Source organism: Moschus berezovskii, chromosome 25 (assembly GCF_049115385.1).
Source record: "Moschus berezovskii isolate FMDL1 chromosome 25, NW_MosBer_1.0, whole genome shotgun sequence".
NCBI classification, from domain to species: Eukaryota; Metazoa; Chordata; class Mammalia; order Artiodactyla; family Moschidae; genus Moschus; species Moschus berezovskii.
In genome coordinates this window covers 21,161,334-21,173,890 of record NC_142484.1, presented here as the reverse complement: position 1 = coordinate 21,173,890, position 12,557 = coordinate 21,161,334, and the positions used below count along the sequence as shown (strand labels likewise).

General features: G+C 40.8%; 1 protein-coding gene across 1 annotated transcript; it reads left to right on the top strand.

Annotated features, from left to right (window-relative positions):
* The first annotated feature begins 5,856 nt into the window (after nucleotides 1–5,856).
* LOC129548977 (olfactory receptor 8A1-like) lies at nucleotides 5,857–6,795 on the top strand. Its single transcript, XM_055415974.2, has one exon. The coding sequence runs from the start codon at nucleotides 5,866–5,868 to the stop codon at nucleotides 6,793–6,795; it is 930 nt and encodes a 309-aa protein (XP_055271949.2). The 5' UTR covers nucleotides 5,857–5,865.
* The last annotated feature ends 5,762 nt before the right edge of the window (nucleotides 6,796–12,557 follow it).

The window sequence follows — 12,557 nt, the reverse complement described above, 5'->3', positions numbered from 1 at the left end:
TTTGAGCAATAAAATGAGAATAAATGCAATGGACTGAAATACATAAAATATGATCAAATCAATGAGATTATAGAGATATAATCTATCTATATATAAATATATATGTAAAGAAAAATAACTCATCATCTTTGGAGTGTAAGACAGCAAACAGTTATTTAGAAAATGAGAATGAAGGTGATTTAAGTGTTTTTATATGAACTGTGGTGGCTGATACTCAATCTGTGCATGTGATAAAATTACCTTGAAGTACATTTACAAATGAACCAGGAGAAATCAGAGTTCAGTGGACTATCTATTGCAACATGCAATATTCCACATGTGATATTGTACTATAATTCTGCAAAATGCTACCATTGGGCTAGCTATTTAAAGGATACATAGCATCTATCTATATATTATTTCTGGTACCTCCATGTGAGTATATTCTACAGTTATCTCAAAAGTTTAATTTACAATCTGAATTAGCAACATTTTCATAGATGATAGAAGAATGTATTCGTGAAAAGTACATTTTCTTTTAAACGTATTTCCTTTATGAATGACAAAATGCTCATGCAGCGTTCTTAAAAGCCTACCTTCTTATGCCCCTCAACCTCCTGCAATTCTAACACTACTCATCTAAAGATGCAGGAGCAAAGTGAAAATTTCAGCGTTCCTTATAAACTGGCTTTTCTTTACTGAAATTATACAGTTTTTTAATTAAAATAGTTGCATCTGTTTTAAAGACACTTTAAAATAAACACTTAAAGCCTAGCTGATGAGCCTAATAGTGAATAAGTGATGATGAGTAAAAAGTGTAATAGTGGCAGTGACTGATGATGGTGTCGATGGTAATGACCAAGTTGGTTGTGGGTGTTTGTGGTGATGCTGGTGGAAGTGGTGATGTTGATGTTAATGATGATGATGTTAATTGTGTTAATGATGATGATGATGGATTTGTTGGGTGGGTGTAAAATATTTGAAAGGATGCATTCGATTATAGTTTCTCAAGCAGCAAGTTGACTTCCCCAGTAAAAGGAAAATTAACACACTTGGGACACAAAAACACAAAAACCAGGATCCTAATTGCTCCTTTTCTAAGGACTCCGGTCTCTGAAGTGACTCCATCCCAGGAGAATCTCTAATCCATATACCCACATATTTAAACAGACCTCCAGGTCGCCCCATCTCAGTGACCATATTTCATTACATAAGCCTGTGTGATCTCATTTCCTATGACTTATTTCCTGACTGTTGAAACCGAGGCATATCCTAAAATTTCCAGGAGAGCGTGTTCCATTTTTCATCAGCACAGGTATTTGATTACAATTTAAAGCAACTGTATGAGAAAAACATTTCTTTCATGAGCTCTTGTTTCTAATACAAGCTATTTGCAATCGTATTTACCTTCATCTCTAAGGTAAGGGTTATTTCTTGTGTCCTACATTCTTATGGGCAGCAATCCTAAGCCTCTGATGGTCTGCTAGAACTGGAGTAATAATTGCAATGACTAATAACAAGTATAGGGTCATGTTTTCCTATTTTATGATGCTAGATAACTATGGGAAAAATTAAGTAAATCAGTACTGTCTAGGTTTTCCTATCTGCACTAAGTCAGCGGTGATCCCACTGTGCTGACCTGTAAAGCACTTTGACTTCTGCTAATGATAAACCCTAGGTGGATTTTCCATGTTTCTAATTGTTTCAAGAGGTGGAAATTGAGTAAAAGGGCTATGCAAGATGGTTTTAATATAGTGTTTCTACCTACAAGAAATATTTCTTTTCTCATTTAATGTAAATAATAATCAAAAATCTTAGTTACCTCTGAGAATATTTATTATGAAATTAATAATTTAAGGATCAATAATTTATGTAAAAATCACAACGCAATGCAGATTTTCTTGTCTTCACACCCCATCCTAAGGATTTAAAGGCTCTTACACAAAGAAAATGGCAAGCCACTCCAGTACTGTTGCCTAGAAAATCCCATGGATGGAGGAGCCTGGTGGGCTGCAGTCTGTGGGATCGCTAAAGGTCGGACACGACTGAGCGACTTCACTTTCACTTTTCACTTTCACACATTGGAGAAGGAAATGGCAACCCACTCCAGTGTTCTTGCCTGGAGAATCCCAGGGACGGGGGAGCCTGGTGGGCTTCCGTCTAAGGGGTCACACAGAGTTGGACGCGACTGAAGTGACTCAGCAGCAGCAGCAGCACACAAAGAAAAAGAAATAAAGTGAGTGCCAGAGCTACTATTTTATAGGAATCAAATGACAATGTATTTTAAAGTACTACAGTTTAAAAAGCAGTTTGTAAAATGCATTTTAAAAGATAAATTTATGCTTATCAAAGGAAAGATATATGCATTGAAAAAAATCTGAAAGGAAAGTTTTTAATCTCCAAGGAAAAAGAAAGGGAGATTATATTTTTGTTATTTATAGGTCTGATTTTCTACAATGCACATTTACTAGTTTGGTCATTTTTCTTTAATGCATCTGAAATTGGCAATAAAATTGACCCTCTATGTCCAAACATTCAATAAATAAATTAAGTTTACTAAATAATAACAAGTGCTAGGCACAAGATGACCTTTACTACACACAAGAACAACATAGTTTTATGAAAACAAAACAGACTGGTGGTCAGCCCACAAGATCACAAAGAGTCAGACTCAACTGGAGCATTTTACCATACTTAACTATTAGAACTTCCCGTAAAAGCCCAGGCAGCCCCAGAGGAGAGAAAGGCACACAAAACCAGCTGCACACTGCGAGGTCCCGCTCATCTTCTCCTGCCAGAGCACCAAAATCAACTAGTTGTTCAACAACCATTGGCAGGAAGACACTGAAACCCTCCATAAAAAGATATCCCGCATCCAGAGACAAAGAGGAAGCTTCAAAGAAACGGTAGGAGGGACACAGTTGTGACAAAAATCAAATTCTATGGCGGATTCATGTCAATGTATGGCAAAACCAACCAATATAATATTGTAAAATAATTAGCCTCCAATAAAAAAAGAATTAAATTCTAAACCTGCTGGGTAAGGCACCACAAACTGGAGAACAATAACACTAAAGAAGTTGTCGCACTGTGTGAAGGTTCTAGGCCCCAAATCAGGCTCCCCAGCCTGGGGATCTGGCCAAGGGACTGGGAATCCCCAGGGAATCTGATTTTGAAGACCAGTGGGATTTGATTACAGAATTTCCACAGGACTGAAGAAACAGAGACTCCATTCTTGGAGGGCACAAACAAAACCTTTTGCGCACCTGGACCCAGGGGAAAGGAACACTGACCCCACTTGAGACTGAGCCCGACCTACTTGCGAGTGTTTGAGTGCCCCCTGCAGAGGTGAGGGTCAGCAGTGGCACACCACAGGGACGTGGGTACTGGTGCAGCAGTCCTAGGACACAGTCTAGGTGTAAGTCCTCTTGGAGGTCATCAATAGCCCTACCAGCCTGCAGACTCCAGAACTGGGTCAGCTCAGGCCAAACAACCAGAGGGAGCACATCCCCACCCATCAGCAGACAATAGGATAAAAGTTTTACTGAGCATGGCCTTGCCCACCAGAGCAAGATCCAGTATTCGCCCACAGCCAGACCCTCCCATCAGGAAGCCTGTACAAACCTCTTACCCTCTTTCACCAGAGGGCAGACAGAAGAAATAAGAATTACAAACCCAGCAGCCTCAGAACTAACAACTTCTAGAGCTTCAATTTCCTAGAGAATTGGAAAATAATATAGCATTCATCCTTTTTGCATGCTATACAAAAGCTAAGATGTCAAGTATAAAGTATGTTCAGCCACAACACTGCTTAGAGCTGTAGGTGTGCAGATTTGGAAGTCTACATACTTGGGACAAAGGAAGAGCTCATGATCAGAAGTAAGCGGTTTCAGTCCTTGATAATTAGGAAGCCTCAGGAAAGTTACTTCCTGTCTGGCACTTCAATTTTCTCAATAGGAACATGGGAAAAAAAAGAAAGAGAAGTCGCTCAGTCGTGTCCGACTCTTTGTGACCTCAGGGACTATAGCCTACCAGGCTTCTCCATCCATGGGATTTTCCAGGCAAGAGTACTGGAATGGGTTGCCATTCCCTTCTCCAGGGCATCTTCCCGACCCAGGGATCGAACCTGGGTCTCCTGCATGGCAGGCAGACGCTTTACCCTCTGAGCCACCACATTTCTCCTCACACACAAAACTGTGCGGAGGAGTTAATGAAAGTGATCTTCGAAGAGCGTTATATGAAAGGTAGTAACTATATAACTGAGCAATTAGAATAGTGCAAATTTGTGTTTTAGCTTTAAAAATGCCCTGGCTATTATAAACAGTGTATGGAAGCAACCTAGATGTCCATCTGCAGACGAATGGATAAGAAAGCTTTGGTACATATACACAATGGAGTATTTCTCAGCCATCAAAAAGAATGCATTTGAATCAGTTTTAATGAGGTGGATGAAACTGGAGCCAATTATACAGAGTGAAGTAAGCCAGAAAGAAGAACATCAATACCGTATATTAACGCATATATATGGAATTTAGAAAAATGGTAACCTGAACCCTGTATAAGAGACTGCAAAAGAGACATAGGCATTTAGAACAGTCTTTGGGACTCTGTGGGAGAGGGTGAAGGTGGAATGATTGGAGAGAATGGAATTGTAGCATGTATATTATCATAAGTGACCAGTCCAGGTTCGACGCATAAATTTTCCTCTGTTCATTTCTTTGCATTTGTGCTTTTTTAATAAAATTCTTTTTTAGAAATAAAAAAAAATAAAAATAAAAAAAAATAAAAATGCATGTCAGATAAGGGATTACCTATAGGTATCATATCCAGCAATGACAATCCATACTTCTTAGGACATGTCTATAATTTCAGTACTTTGTCATTAGGGAGCTAATACTTTGATATTATGATCTAAAAGTAAAAGCAAGGACAAAAAGTAGCTATTGAGCACTTACTCTGGAGTATCCTATGTACCAGGGCCCAGGCTTCACCACAGAGGAAACTCTCTGGGTGGAATGCAGCCATCAGTCCTTTTTAAATGCTCCAGGTGATAATAATACACAGCCAATGTGGAGAAGCACTGTCTTAGGATCTGAGTACAGTTAAAAAAAAAACTAAAAAAATTCCAGACACCTAGACAACTCACATTTTTATAGGAAATGATATTTTGAAAAGAATTTGAAAATATGCATGATCCTGTATTATTTTTATAACCACCTTTAGAATTGGTATTACTATTTTTTTCATTGTTCAGACACAGAAATGGATTGTAACTCAATAGTACTGTTGTCATTACCATGTATCACCCTGACACTGCATCAGTTTGAGGTAAGTATTCATATGTTCACATTCAATGACTATTTAGGACTTGCACAGGCAACAGGGGAATTTCATTTCTGAAGCAAATTACATCTCAAACAACAAGATATGAATTATACTGTGTATTGCCTACAGGATAGAGGTTGTCAGACTTGAGCCTATATCAGCCTCACCTGGAGACAGTATGATACACAGATCACTGGGCCCCATCTCAGAGTTCCTGACTTGGTAGGTCTGGGGTGAGACCTGAGAATCTGCATCTTTAATGTCTTCAAGTGATGCCAATGATGCAGGTCCAGGGATAGACTTTAAAATCACCTGCTCTAGACTATTTGAGAATCAAGAGTGATAGAAGGTCCAGACCTTGACCACTTTTTGCTAATCTTTGAAATACTCAAGGTCTGCTCTTCCTCTCAAAATAAACACCAGGATGAGGGAACGTTCATCACGAAGGATACCAAGATGGTTCAGCTGGACCCAGAACTCACACTAGTTTCACTAATCAGTGCAAGATTCAGCCTTTCATGCAGTTCTATCATATCCCACAGGGCCCCCAACTAGAGAAGAATGGCTGCAGAAAATCACTCCACAGTGACAGAGTTCATCCTCGGAGGTTTAACAAATCGGCCAGAGCTCCAGCTCCCCCTCTTCTTCCTCTTCCTTGGGATCTACTCTGTCACCATGGTAGGGAACCTGGGCCTGATAACACTGATTTGTCTGAATGCTCAGCTTCACACTCCCATGTACTATTTCCTCAGCAACCTGTCCTTTGTGGATCTCTGCTACTCCTCTATCATTACCCCTAAGATGCTGGTGAACTTTGTGTCAGAGAAGAACACCATCTCCTATGCAGGGTGCATGGCCCAGCTCTACTTGTTCTTTCTATTTGTCGTTACTGAGAGTTACACACTGACAGTGATGGCCTATGACCGCTACGTTGCCATCTGCAGACCTCTGTTTTACAACATCATCATGTCTCATCGAGCCTGCTTCCTGCTATTGGCTGGGGTCTATGCCTTGTCACTCATTGGCTCAACCATAGAGACTAGCATCTTGTCAAAACTGTCCTATTGTGAGACACTCATCAGTCATTATTACTGTGACATACTTGCCCTTATGAAGCTCTCCTGCTTTAGCACCTATCATATTGACATGATAGTATTCTTTTTGGCTGGATTTGACATCATAGTCACCAGCTTAACAATCCTTGTTTCCTATGCCTTCATCCTGTCCAGTATCTTCCGCATCAGAACCACAGAGGGAAGGTCCAAAGCTTTCAGCACCTGCGGCTCCCATTTTGCAGCCATGGGGATGTTCTATGGAACGACCGCCTTCATATACCTGAAACCCTCCACAGCCAGTTCCCTGGCCCAGGAGAATGTGGCCTCTGTGTTCTACACTGCAGTGATCCCCATGCTGAACCCCCTGATCTACAGTTTGAGAAATAAGGACGTAAAAGCTGCCATGCAGAAAACCCTGAGAAGAAAAATGTTTTAAGCCAAATGTTATTACTCTTTTTTAGTTTTAAAAGTAAGTTGTTATGAATCCCAGAGGGGAGCCCTAAGAATGCTTGAACACCCAAGATGGAAAGTAGTCCCTTCTCTGAATGGCTGGAAGATTGCACCTGCCTCCTTCCCTCTTCCTTCCCAACCACCCTCTCCTCTGATTTCTTCATCTTTTCCCTCATTTGGGAAGCATATTCTATATCCTGATTCCCTTAATTAAATCCCACTATCTTAACTGGATTTTAACGAAGTTTTAAACATTCACAGACTCACACATAGAGAAAGTAGTGTTTACCATTGAGTAGAGGAAAGCAGGGATGGGCAAGATAAGAGTAGGGGATTGAGATACACAGACTATTCTCTGTAAAATGAATAGGCAACATGGATGTAATGTACAACACAGGGAAATATACCCATTATTTCATAGTAACTCTGCATGCTAAGTCACTCCAGTCATCACCAACTCCTTGTAACCATATGGACTGTAGCCCTCCAGGTTCCTCTCTCCATGGGGTTTGGCAGGCAAGAATATTGGAGTGGGTTGCCATTTCCTCCCCTAGATGATCTTTCTGATGCAGGGATAAAACATACATCTCTTATGTCTCCTTAACTATAAGTTCAGTTCACTCACTCAATTGTGTCTAAGTCTTTGTGACCCCATGGTCACATGCCAGGCTTCCCTGTCTATCACCAACCCCTTGCTCAAACTCATGTCCATCGTGTCTTTAATTACATCCAACCATCTTATCCGCTGTCATCCCCTTCTCCTCCTGTCTTCAATCTTTCCCAGCATCAGAGTCTTTTCCAATGAGTCACTTCTTTTACTGTGATTGAAGTTACAGTTCTCTAACTGTAAATGGATTATACTATAAATAATATTGAATAAGTATGTTCTATATCCGAAACAAGTATAATATTGTATATCAATTACACCTCAATAAAACATTAAACTTTCAACAGTGAGTTTGGAATGCACCTTTTGATTAATTTTTATGCAGAAAATGTAACTTAATTTACAATCTACATTTTGCACTTGGTGGTACACAAGGCAGAGAGAGGTGGAATGAAAGTCTCCAGCAGTGATGTCCAGAACCCTCCTCATCTGGACATCTTCCTCTTCTCTCCTTCACTCCTCTCTAACGATCTCTATGTAAGGACTCCTACTTGATCCCTTTATGTAACAGAGTAACAATAATAATGACACCAGCCACTAACATGTTTTTCAACGTTTACCTGAGCCCTGAAACTCTTCTAACACTTTATATGTGTTATTTCAATACACCTCACAACAGTTAGGTACTATTTTCCCCATTTCACTCTGGAAATGCGGTTTAGTAACTTGCTGAAGGTCACACATCTGGTGAACAAAGACACTGGGAATCAGGCCCAAGTCTAAGGGACATTGGGCCCACACTATTGTCTCTCAAATGTCCCCTTTGTTTTAACCTGGCGCCTCCTTTGAACAGTCAATCACACCTGCCCAAATTGTGCTCTTCCAATTTCAAATTGCCTCCTAAAATCAGTTCCTCAGAAATTCACCGTTTATCATCTGCCCTAGTCTCCCCATGTTTACAGGCAACTTCGTCAGAATAAGTAAGGAAACAGAGTGACCAGCTCACCAGGTTTCCTGGCACTTCACCATGTTTCACACTGGAAGCCCCACCTGGGGAAACCACTCAAACCTAGACAAACCAGGATGATTGGTCATCCAGATTATACATTGCTGCCAAATCGCTTTCTGCTTAATTAACACAGAGATCTACGGCCAGCGCTGCTCAGTAAATCCCGTGGCAATAGGACAAAATTTCCCCCTACGACCTTTGCTTTGTAATATCAAGGATATGTGTTTCAGGCTCAGCAGCCTGACACAGTGCAATGGATTTATAATATTTTCTCATGTATAACTATTTTTTTGGTATTCTGTTTTATCAATCAGTGATGTATAATGAGAAGCACAAATAACTCTACTTTTCTGCAGCAAAACGGAATAAATACAGTGAATGACTTGGTTAGAGTTGATTTAATGACTAAAGAAAGTGTGAGGATGCCCCCAAAGTGACTTCAGAATTGATGTGACTCCCTGATGCTACTGTGACCACTGCCACTACAAATGAAGCCTCTCATAAAAGCCACTCAAAACTCAGTAAACAGCTGAACCTTGGGTTCGAACATCACCTGGAACCTTGTTAGAGATGCAAATTTGGGATCCCTGCTCCACACCTACAAAGTTACTGGGTGGGGTTCAGTAATCTGTGTTGTAATAGATCCCCTGGTGATTCCAATATGCACTAAAGAGTAAAAACCACCTCACTCCCAGCTTTCAAATCTCACAAAAAAAATGCATTTAAAAATTAGTGGGAACTAATTCATATCCATGGCTCTAGCTATAGGGGACACTGGGATATGTGATTTTTAGCTTTTTACTTGAGTAGAACCAGGGTAGAATGCATGTGGAGAGAGCCATTCCCAGCTCTGTACTCTAACAGCTTTTCCCGGGGAGGAGGGCACTCCACAGTGGGGAGCACCAATCTCACTCCCTGTGAGGAGTCACAGGCCCCTGAATCATCTTCCTGGTGAAGTGGAAATGGCCCCTCCCTCTTTCCTCTACAAAACACTTATGTATTTAAACTTGTTTGTTCTTTTTTTCCCTCCAGTCTCTTTTGGTTGGTGTATCAAGGGGAAATGGATTCCCAGACAGCTCAGTGGTAAAGAATCCACCTGCCAATACAGGAGACCTGGGTTTGATCCCTGGGTTGGAAAGAGCCCCTGGATCAGGAAATGGCCACCGACTCCAGTATTCTTGCCTGAAGAATCCTAGGGACAGGGGAGCCTGACGGACAACAGTCTGTGGGATCGCAAGGAAATAGACACGATTACAAAGCATGTCTCAAGTCAAGAGCAGCCCAGAGAACTCCCAAGCCAGTTTGGGAGCTCTTTGGAGAGCCTGCTCTCGCACAGGCTGAGTATCTTCTAGAAGACAAAGAGTGGACGTGCCCTGGAACTGTCCACCAGCATGTCCTACTTCTATGAGATCCTGATGTTCAGAGCAAGGATGAGACTTGTTGCTCTACCACTCTTTGAGGGGGAGAGGAGCAGAGAGACATGTTCCTGCCAATATTAATCCGAGCTCCCCTGTGTCCCGACTTTCCCTGTCCTGTGCCCCTGGGACAGGCAGGTACTCCTGACCAGGGCCGATGAGGGTTTAGTGCACAGGATCTCCGGAGAAGAGCCATTTTTTATACCCATAGTTTTGTGTGTGTGAAAACTACACTTTTTGTTGGTTACTAGTCATCCATTGCCTGAATATATCCACAAATTTGTTTCCTCACCTCTTGCTGGAAAGTTGGTTATTTCCAGTTTGGGCTATGATGATTAAAGCAGAGATAAGCATTCATGTAAAGAACTCTTTGTGATCATATTTTTTCATTTAGCTTGGATACATATCTAGCAGTGGAATTGTTTGGCCATACACAAGTTCATAAGAAACTGCCAAAAGATTTTACAAAAAGATAGTTTGGTTATTTTCCAACAGCAGTGAACATCTAATATCTTGAGCAGAAGCTACAAAGGAGAAAACCAAAGCATGGGAGAGAACAAACAATAAAAATAATAATTCAAGGAACTTTTCTTACTGTGAATTAGATATTTGAAATGACATACTGAAAAAAATTTTCTTTTCTTCACACCCCATCCTAAGGATTTAAAGGCTCTTACAAAAAGAAAAAGAAAGTGAGCGCCAGAGCTACTATTTTATGGGAATCAAGTGATAATATATTTTAAAGTACTACAATTTAAAAAGCAAGTTGTAAAATGTTTTTGAAAAGATAAACCCAGGCTTATCACAGGAAAGACATACATACATTGTAAAAAATCTAAAAGGAAAGGTTTTAGTCTACAACGAAAAAGAAAGGGAAATTATATTTTTGTTATTTACATGTCTGATTTTCTACAATGTACATTTACTGGTTTAGTCATTTTTCTTTAATGCATCTGAAATTGGCAATAAAATTGATCCTCTCTGTCCAAACTTTCAGTAAATTAATTTGCTATATAGTAACAAGTGCTAGGCACAAGATGACCTTTCCTAGACACACAGCAACATAGTTTTATAAAAACAAAACAGACTGGCGGTCAGAAGTCATGAGTTGAAACCCAGATCTGTGTCTTGCTGGGTTATGCTTTTGGATGACTTATTTAACTTCTAGCTTCCACCGTAGAACTAGTGAGAAAGAACCAATCTGCCAGTGCGGGAGACCCATGAGACACAGGTTTGATCCCTGGATTGGGAAGATTCCCTGGAGTAGGAAATGGCAACCCACTCCAGGATTGTTGGGAGTCCCATGGACAGGTAACTGGTGGGCCACAGTTCATAGATCACAAAGAGCCTGACACAACTGAAGCAACTTAGCACATTTAACTATTAGAACATCCCGCAGCAGTTACCAGCCCCAGAAGAGGGAGAGGGACACAAAGCCAATTTTACACTGCGAGGTCCCACTCACCTTCTTCTGCCATAGCACCAAAATCAACTAGTTGTTCAACAACCATCGGCAGGAAGACACTCAATTCAGTTCAGTTCAGTTCAGTCGCTCAGTCGTGTCCAACTCTTAGACACTAGAACTCTCCAAAAAAAGATACCCCTCAACCAGAGACAAAGGAGAAGCTGCAAAGAAACGGTAGGAGGGGCACAATCGTGATAAAATAAAATCCTAAACCTAACAGTCCTATTTCCCTATGCCTTCAGCCGGTCCAGTATCCTCCAAATCATCACCAAAGAGGGAAGGCCCAAAGCCTTCAGCACCTGCAGCTCCCACTTTGCAGCCGTGGGGATGTTCTATGGAATTATTGCCTTCATGTACTTAAAAGCCTCCACAGCCAGTTCCCTGGCCCAGGAGAACATGGCCTCCGTGTTTTACACCACACTGGTCCCCTCACTGAACGCTCAATCTACAGCTTGAGGAATAAGAAGGTAAATGTGGCCATCCAGAAAACTCTGAGGGGAAAATTATTTTCAGGCAAATGTCATCGTTTATGCTCAGATTTAAGAATAAGTTGTTATGAATCCCAGAGGGAAGGCCTCTGAATCCTTGCCCACTGGGGAAAGGAAACAGTCCCTTCTCTGCATGGCTGGGTGACTTCTCCTGCCTCTTTCCCTCCTCCTTGCCCTCTCTCTTCTCTCATCTCTATTTAAAACCAGCTGGTATTATGTTTTGTTTTGTTTTGTTTTGTTTTTTCTCGTACTTCTTTTATTTTTTTATTTTTTTTTTTATTTTTTTATTGGAGGCTAATTATTTTACAATATTATATTAGTTGGTTTTGCCATGCACTGACATGAGTCTGCCCCGGGTGGACATGAGTTCCCCTTCCTGAACCCCCCTCTCACCTCCCTCCTCCCCTTATCCTCCCTCTGGGTCATCCCCGCACACCAGCCCCGAGCATCCTGTAACATGCATCAACCCTGAACTGGCGATTCATTTCACAAATGATAATATACATGTTTCAATGCCATTCTCCCAAATTATGTTTATTTCAGAAGACTTTTCTCTATCCTAAGTCCTTTGGTAAACTCTACTAGCTAAACTGTAATTTAATATAATACTTTTAAGTTTCACAGACTCACAGATAGAGAAGAAAGAGTGATTACTTGCGGTGGTGGGGGAGAAGAGAGCCAGGGGATTAAGCATACAACTACTATGCATAAAATAAATAAGCATGGTCATTATTATATAGTTACTTTAAACGGTGTCACCTATA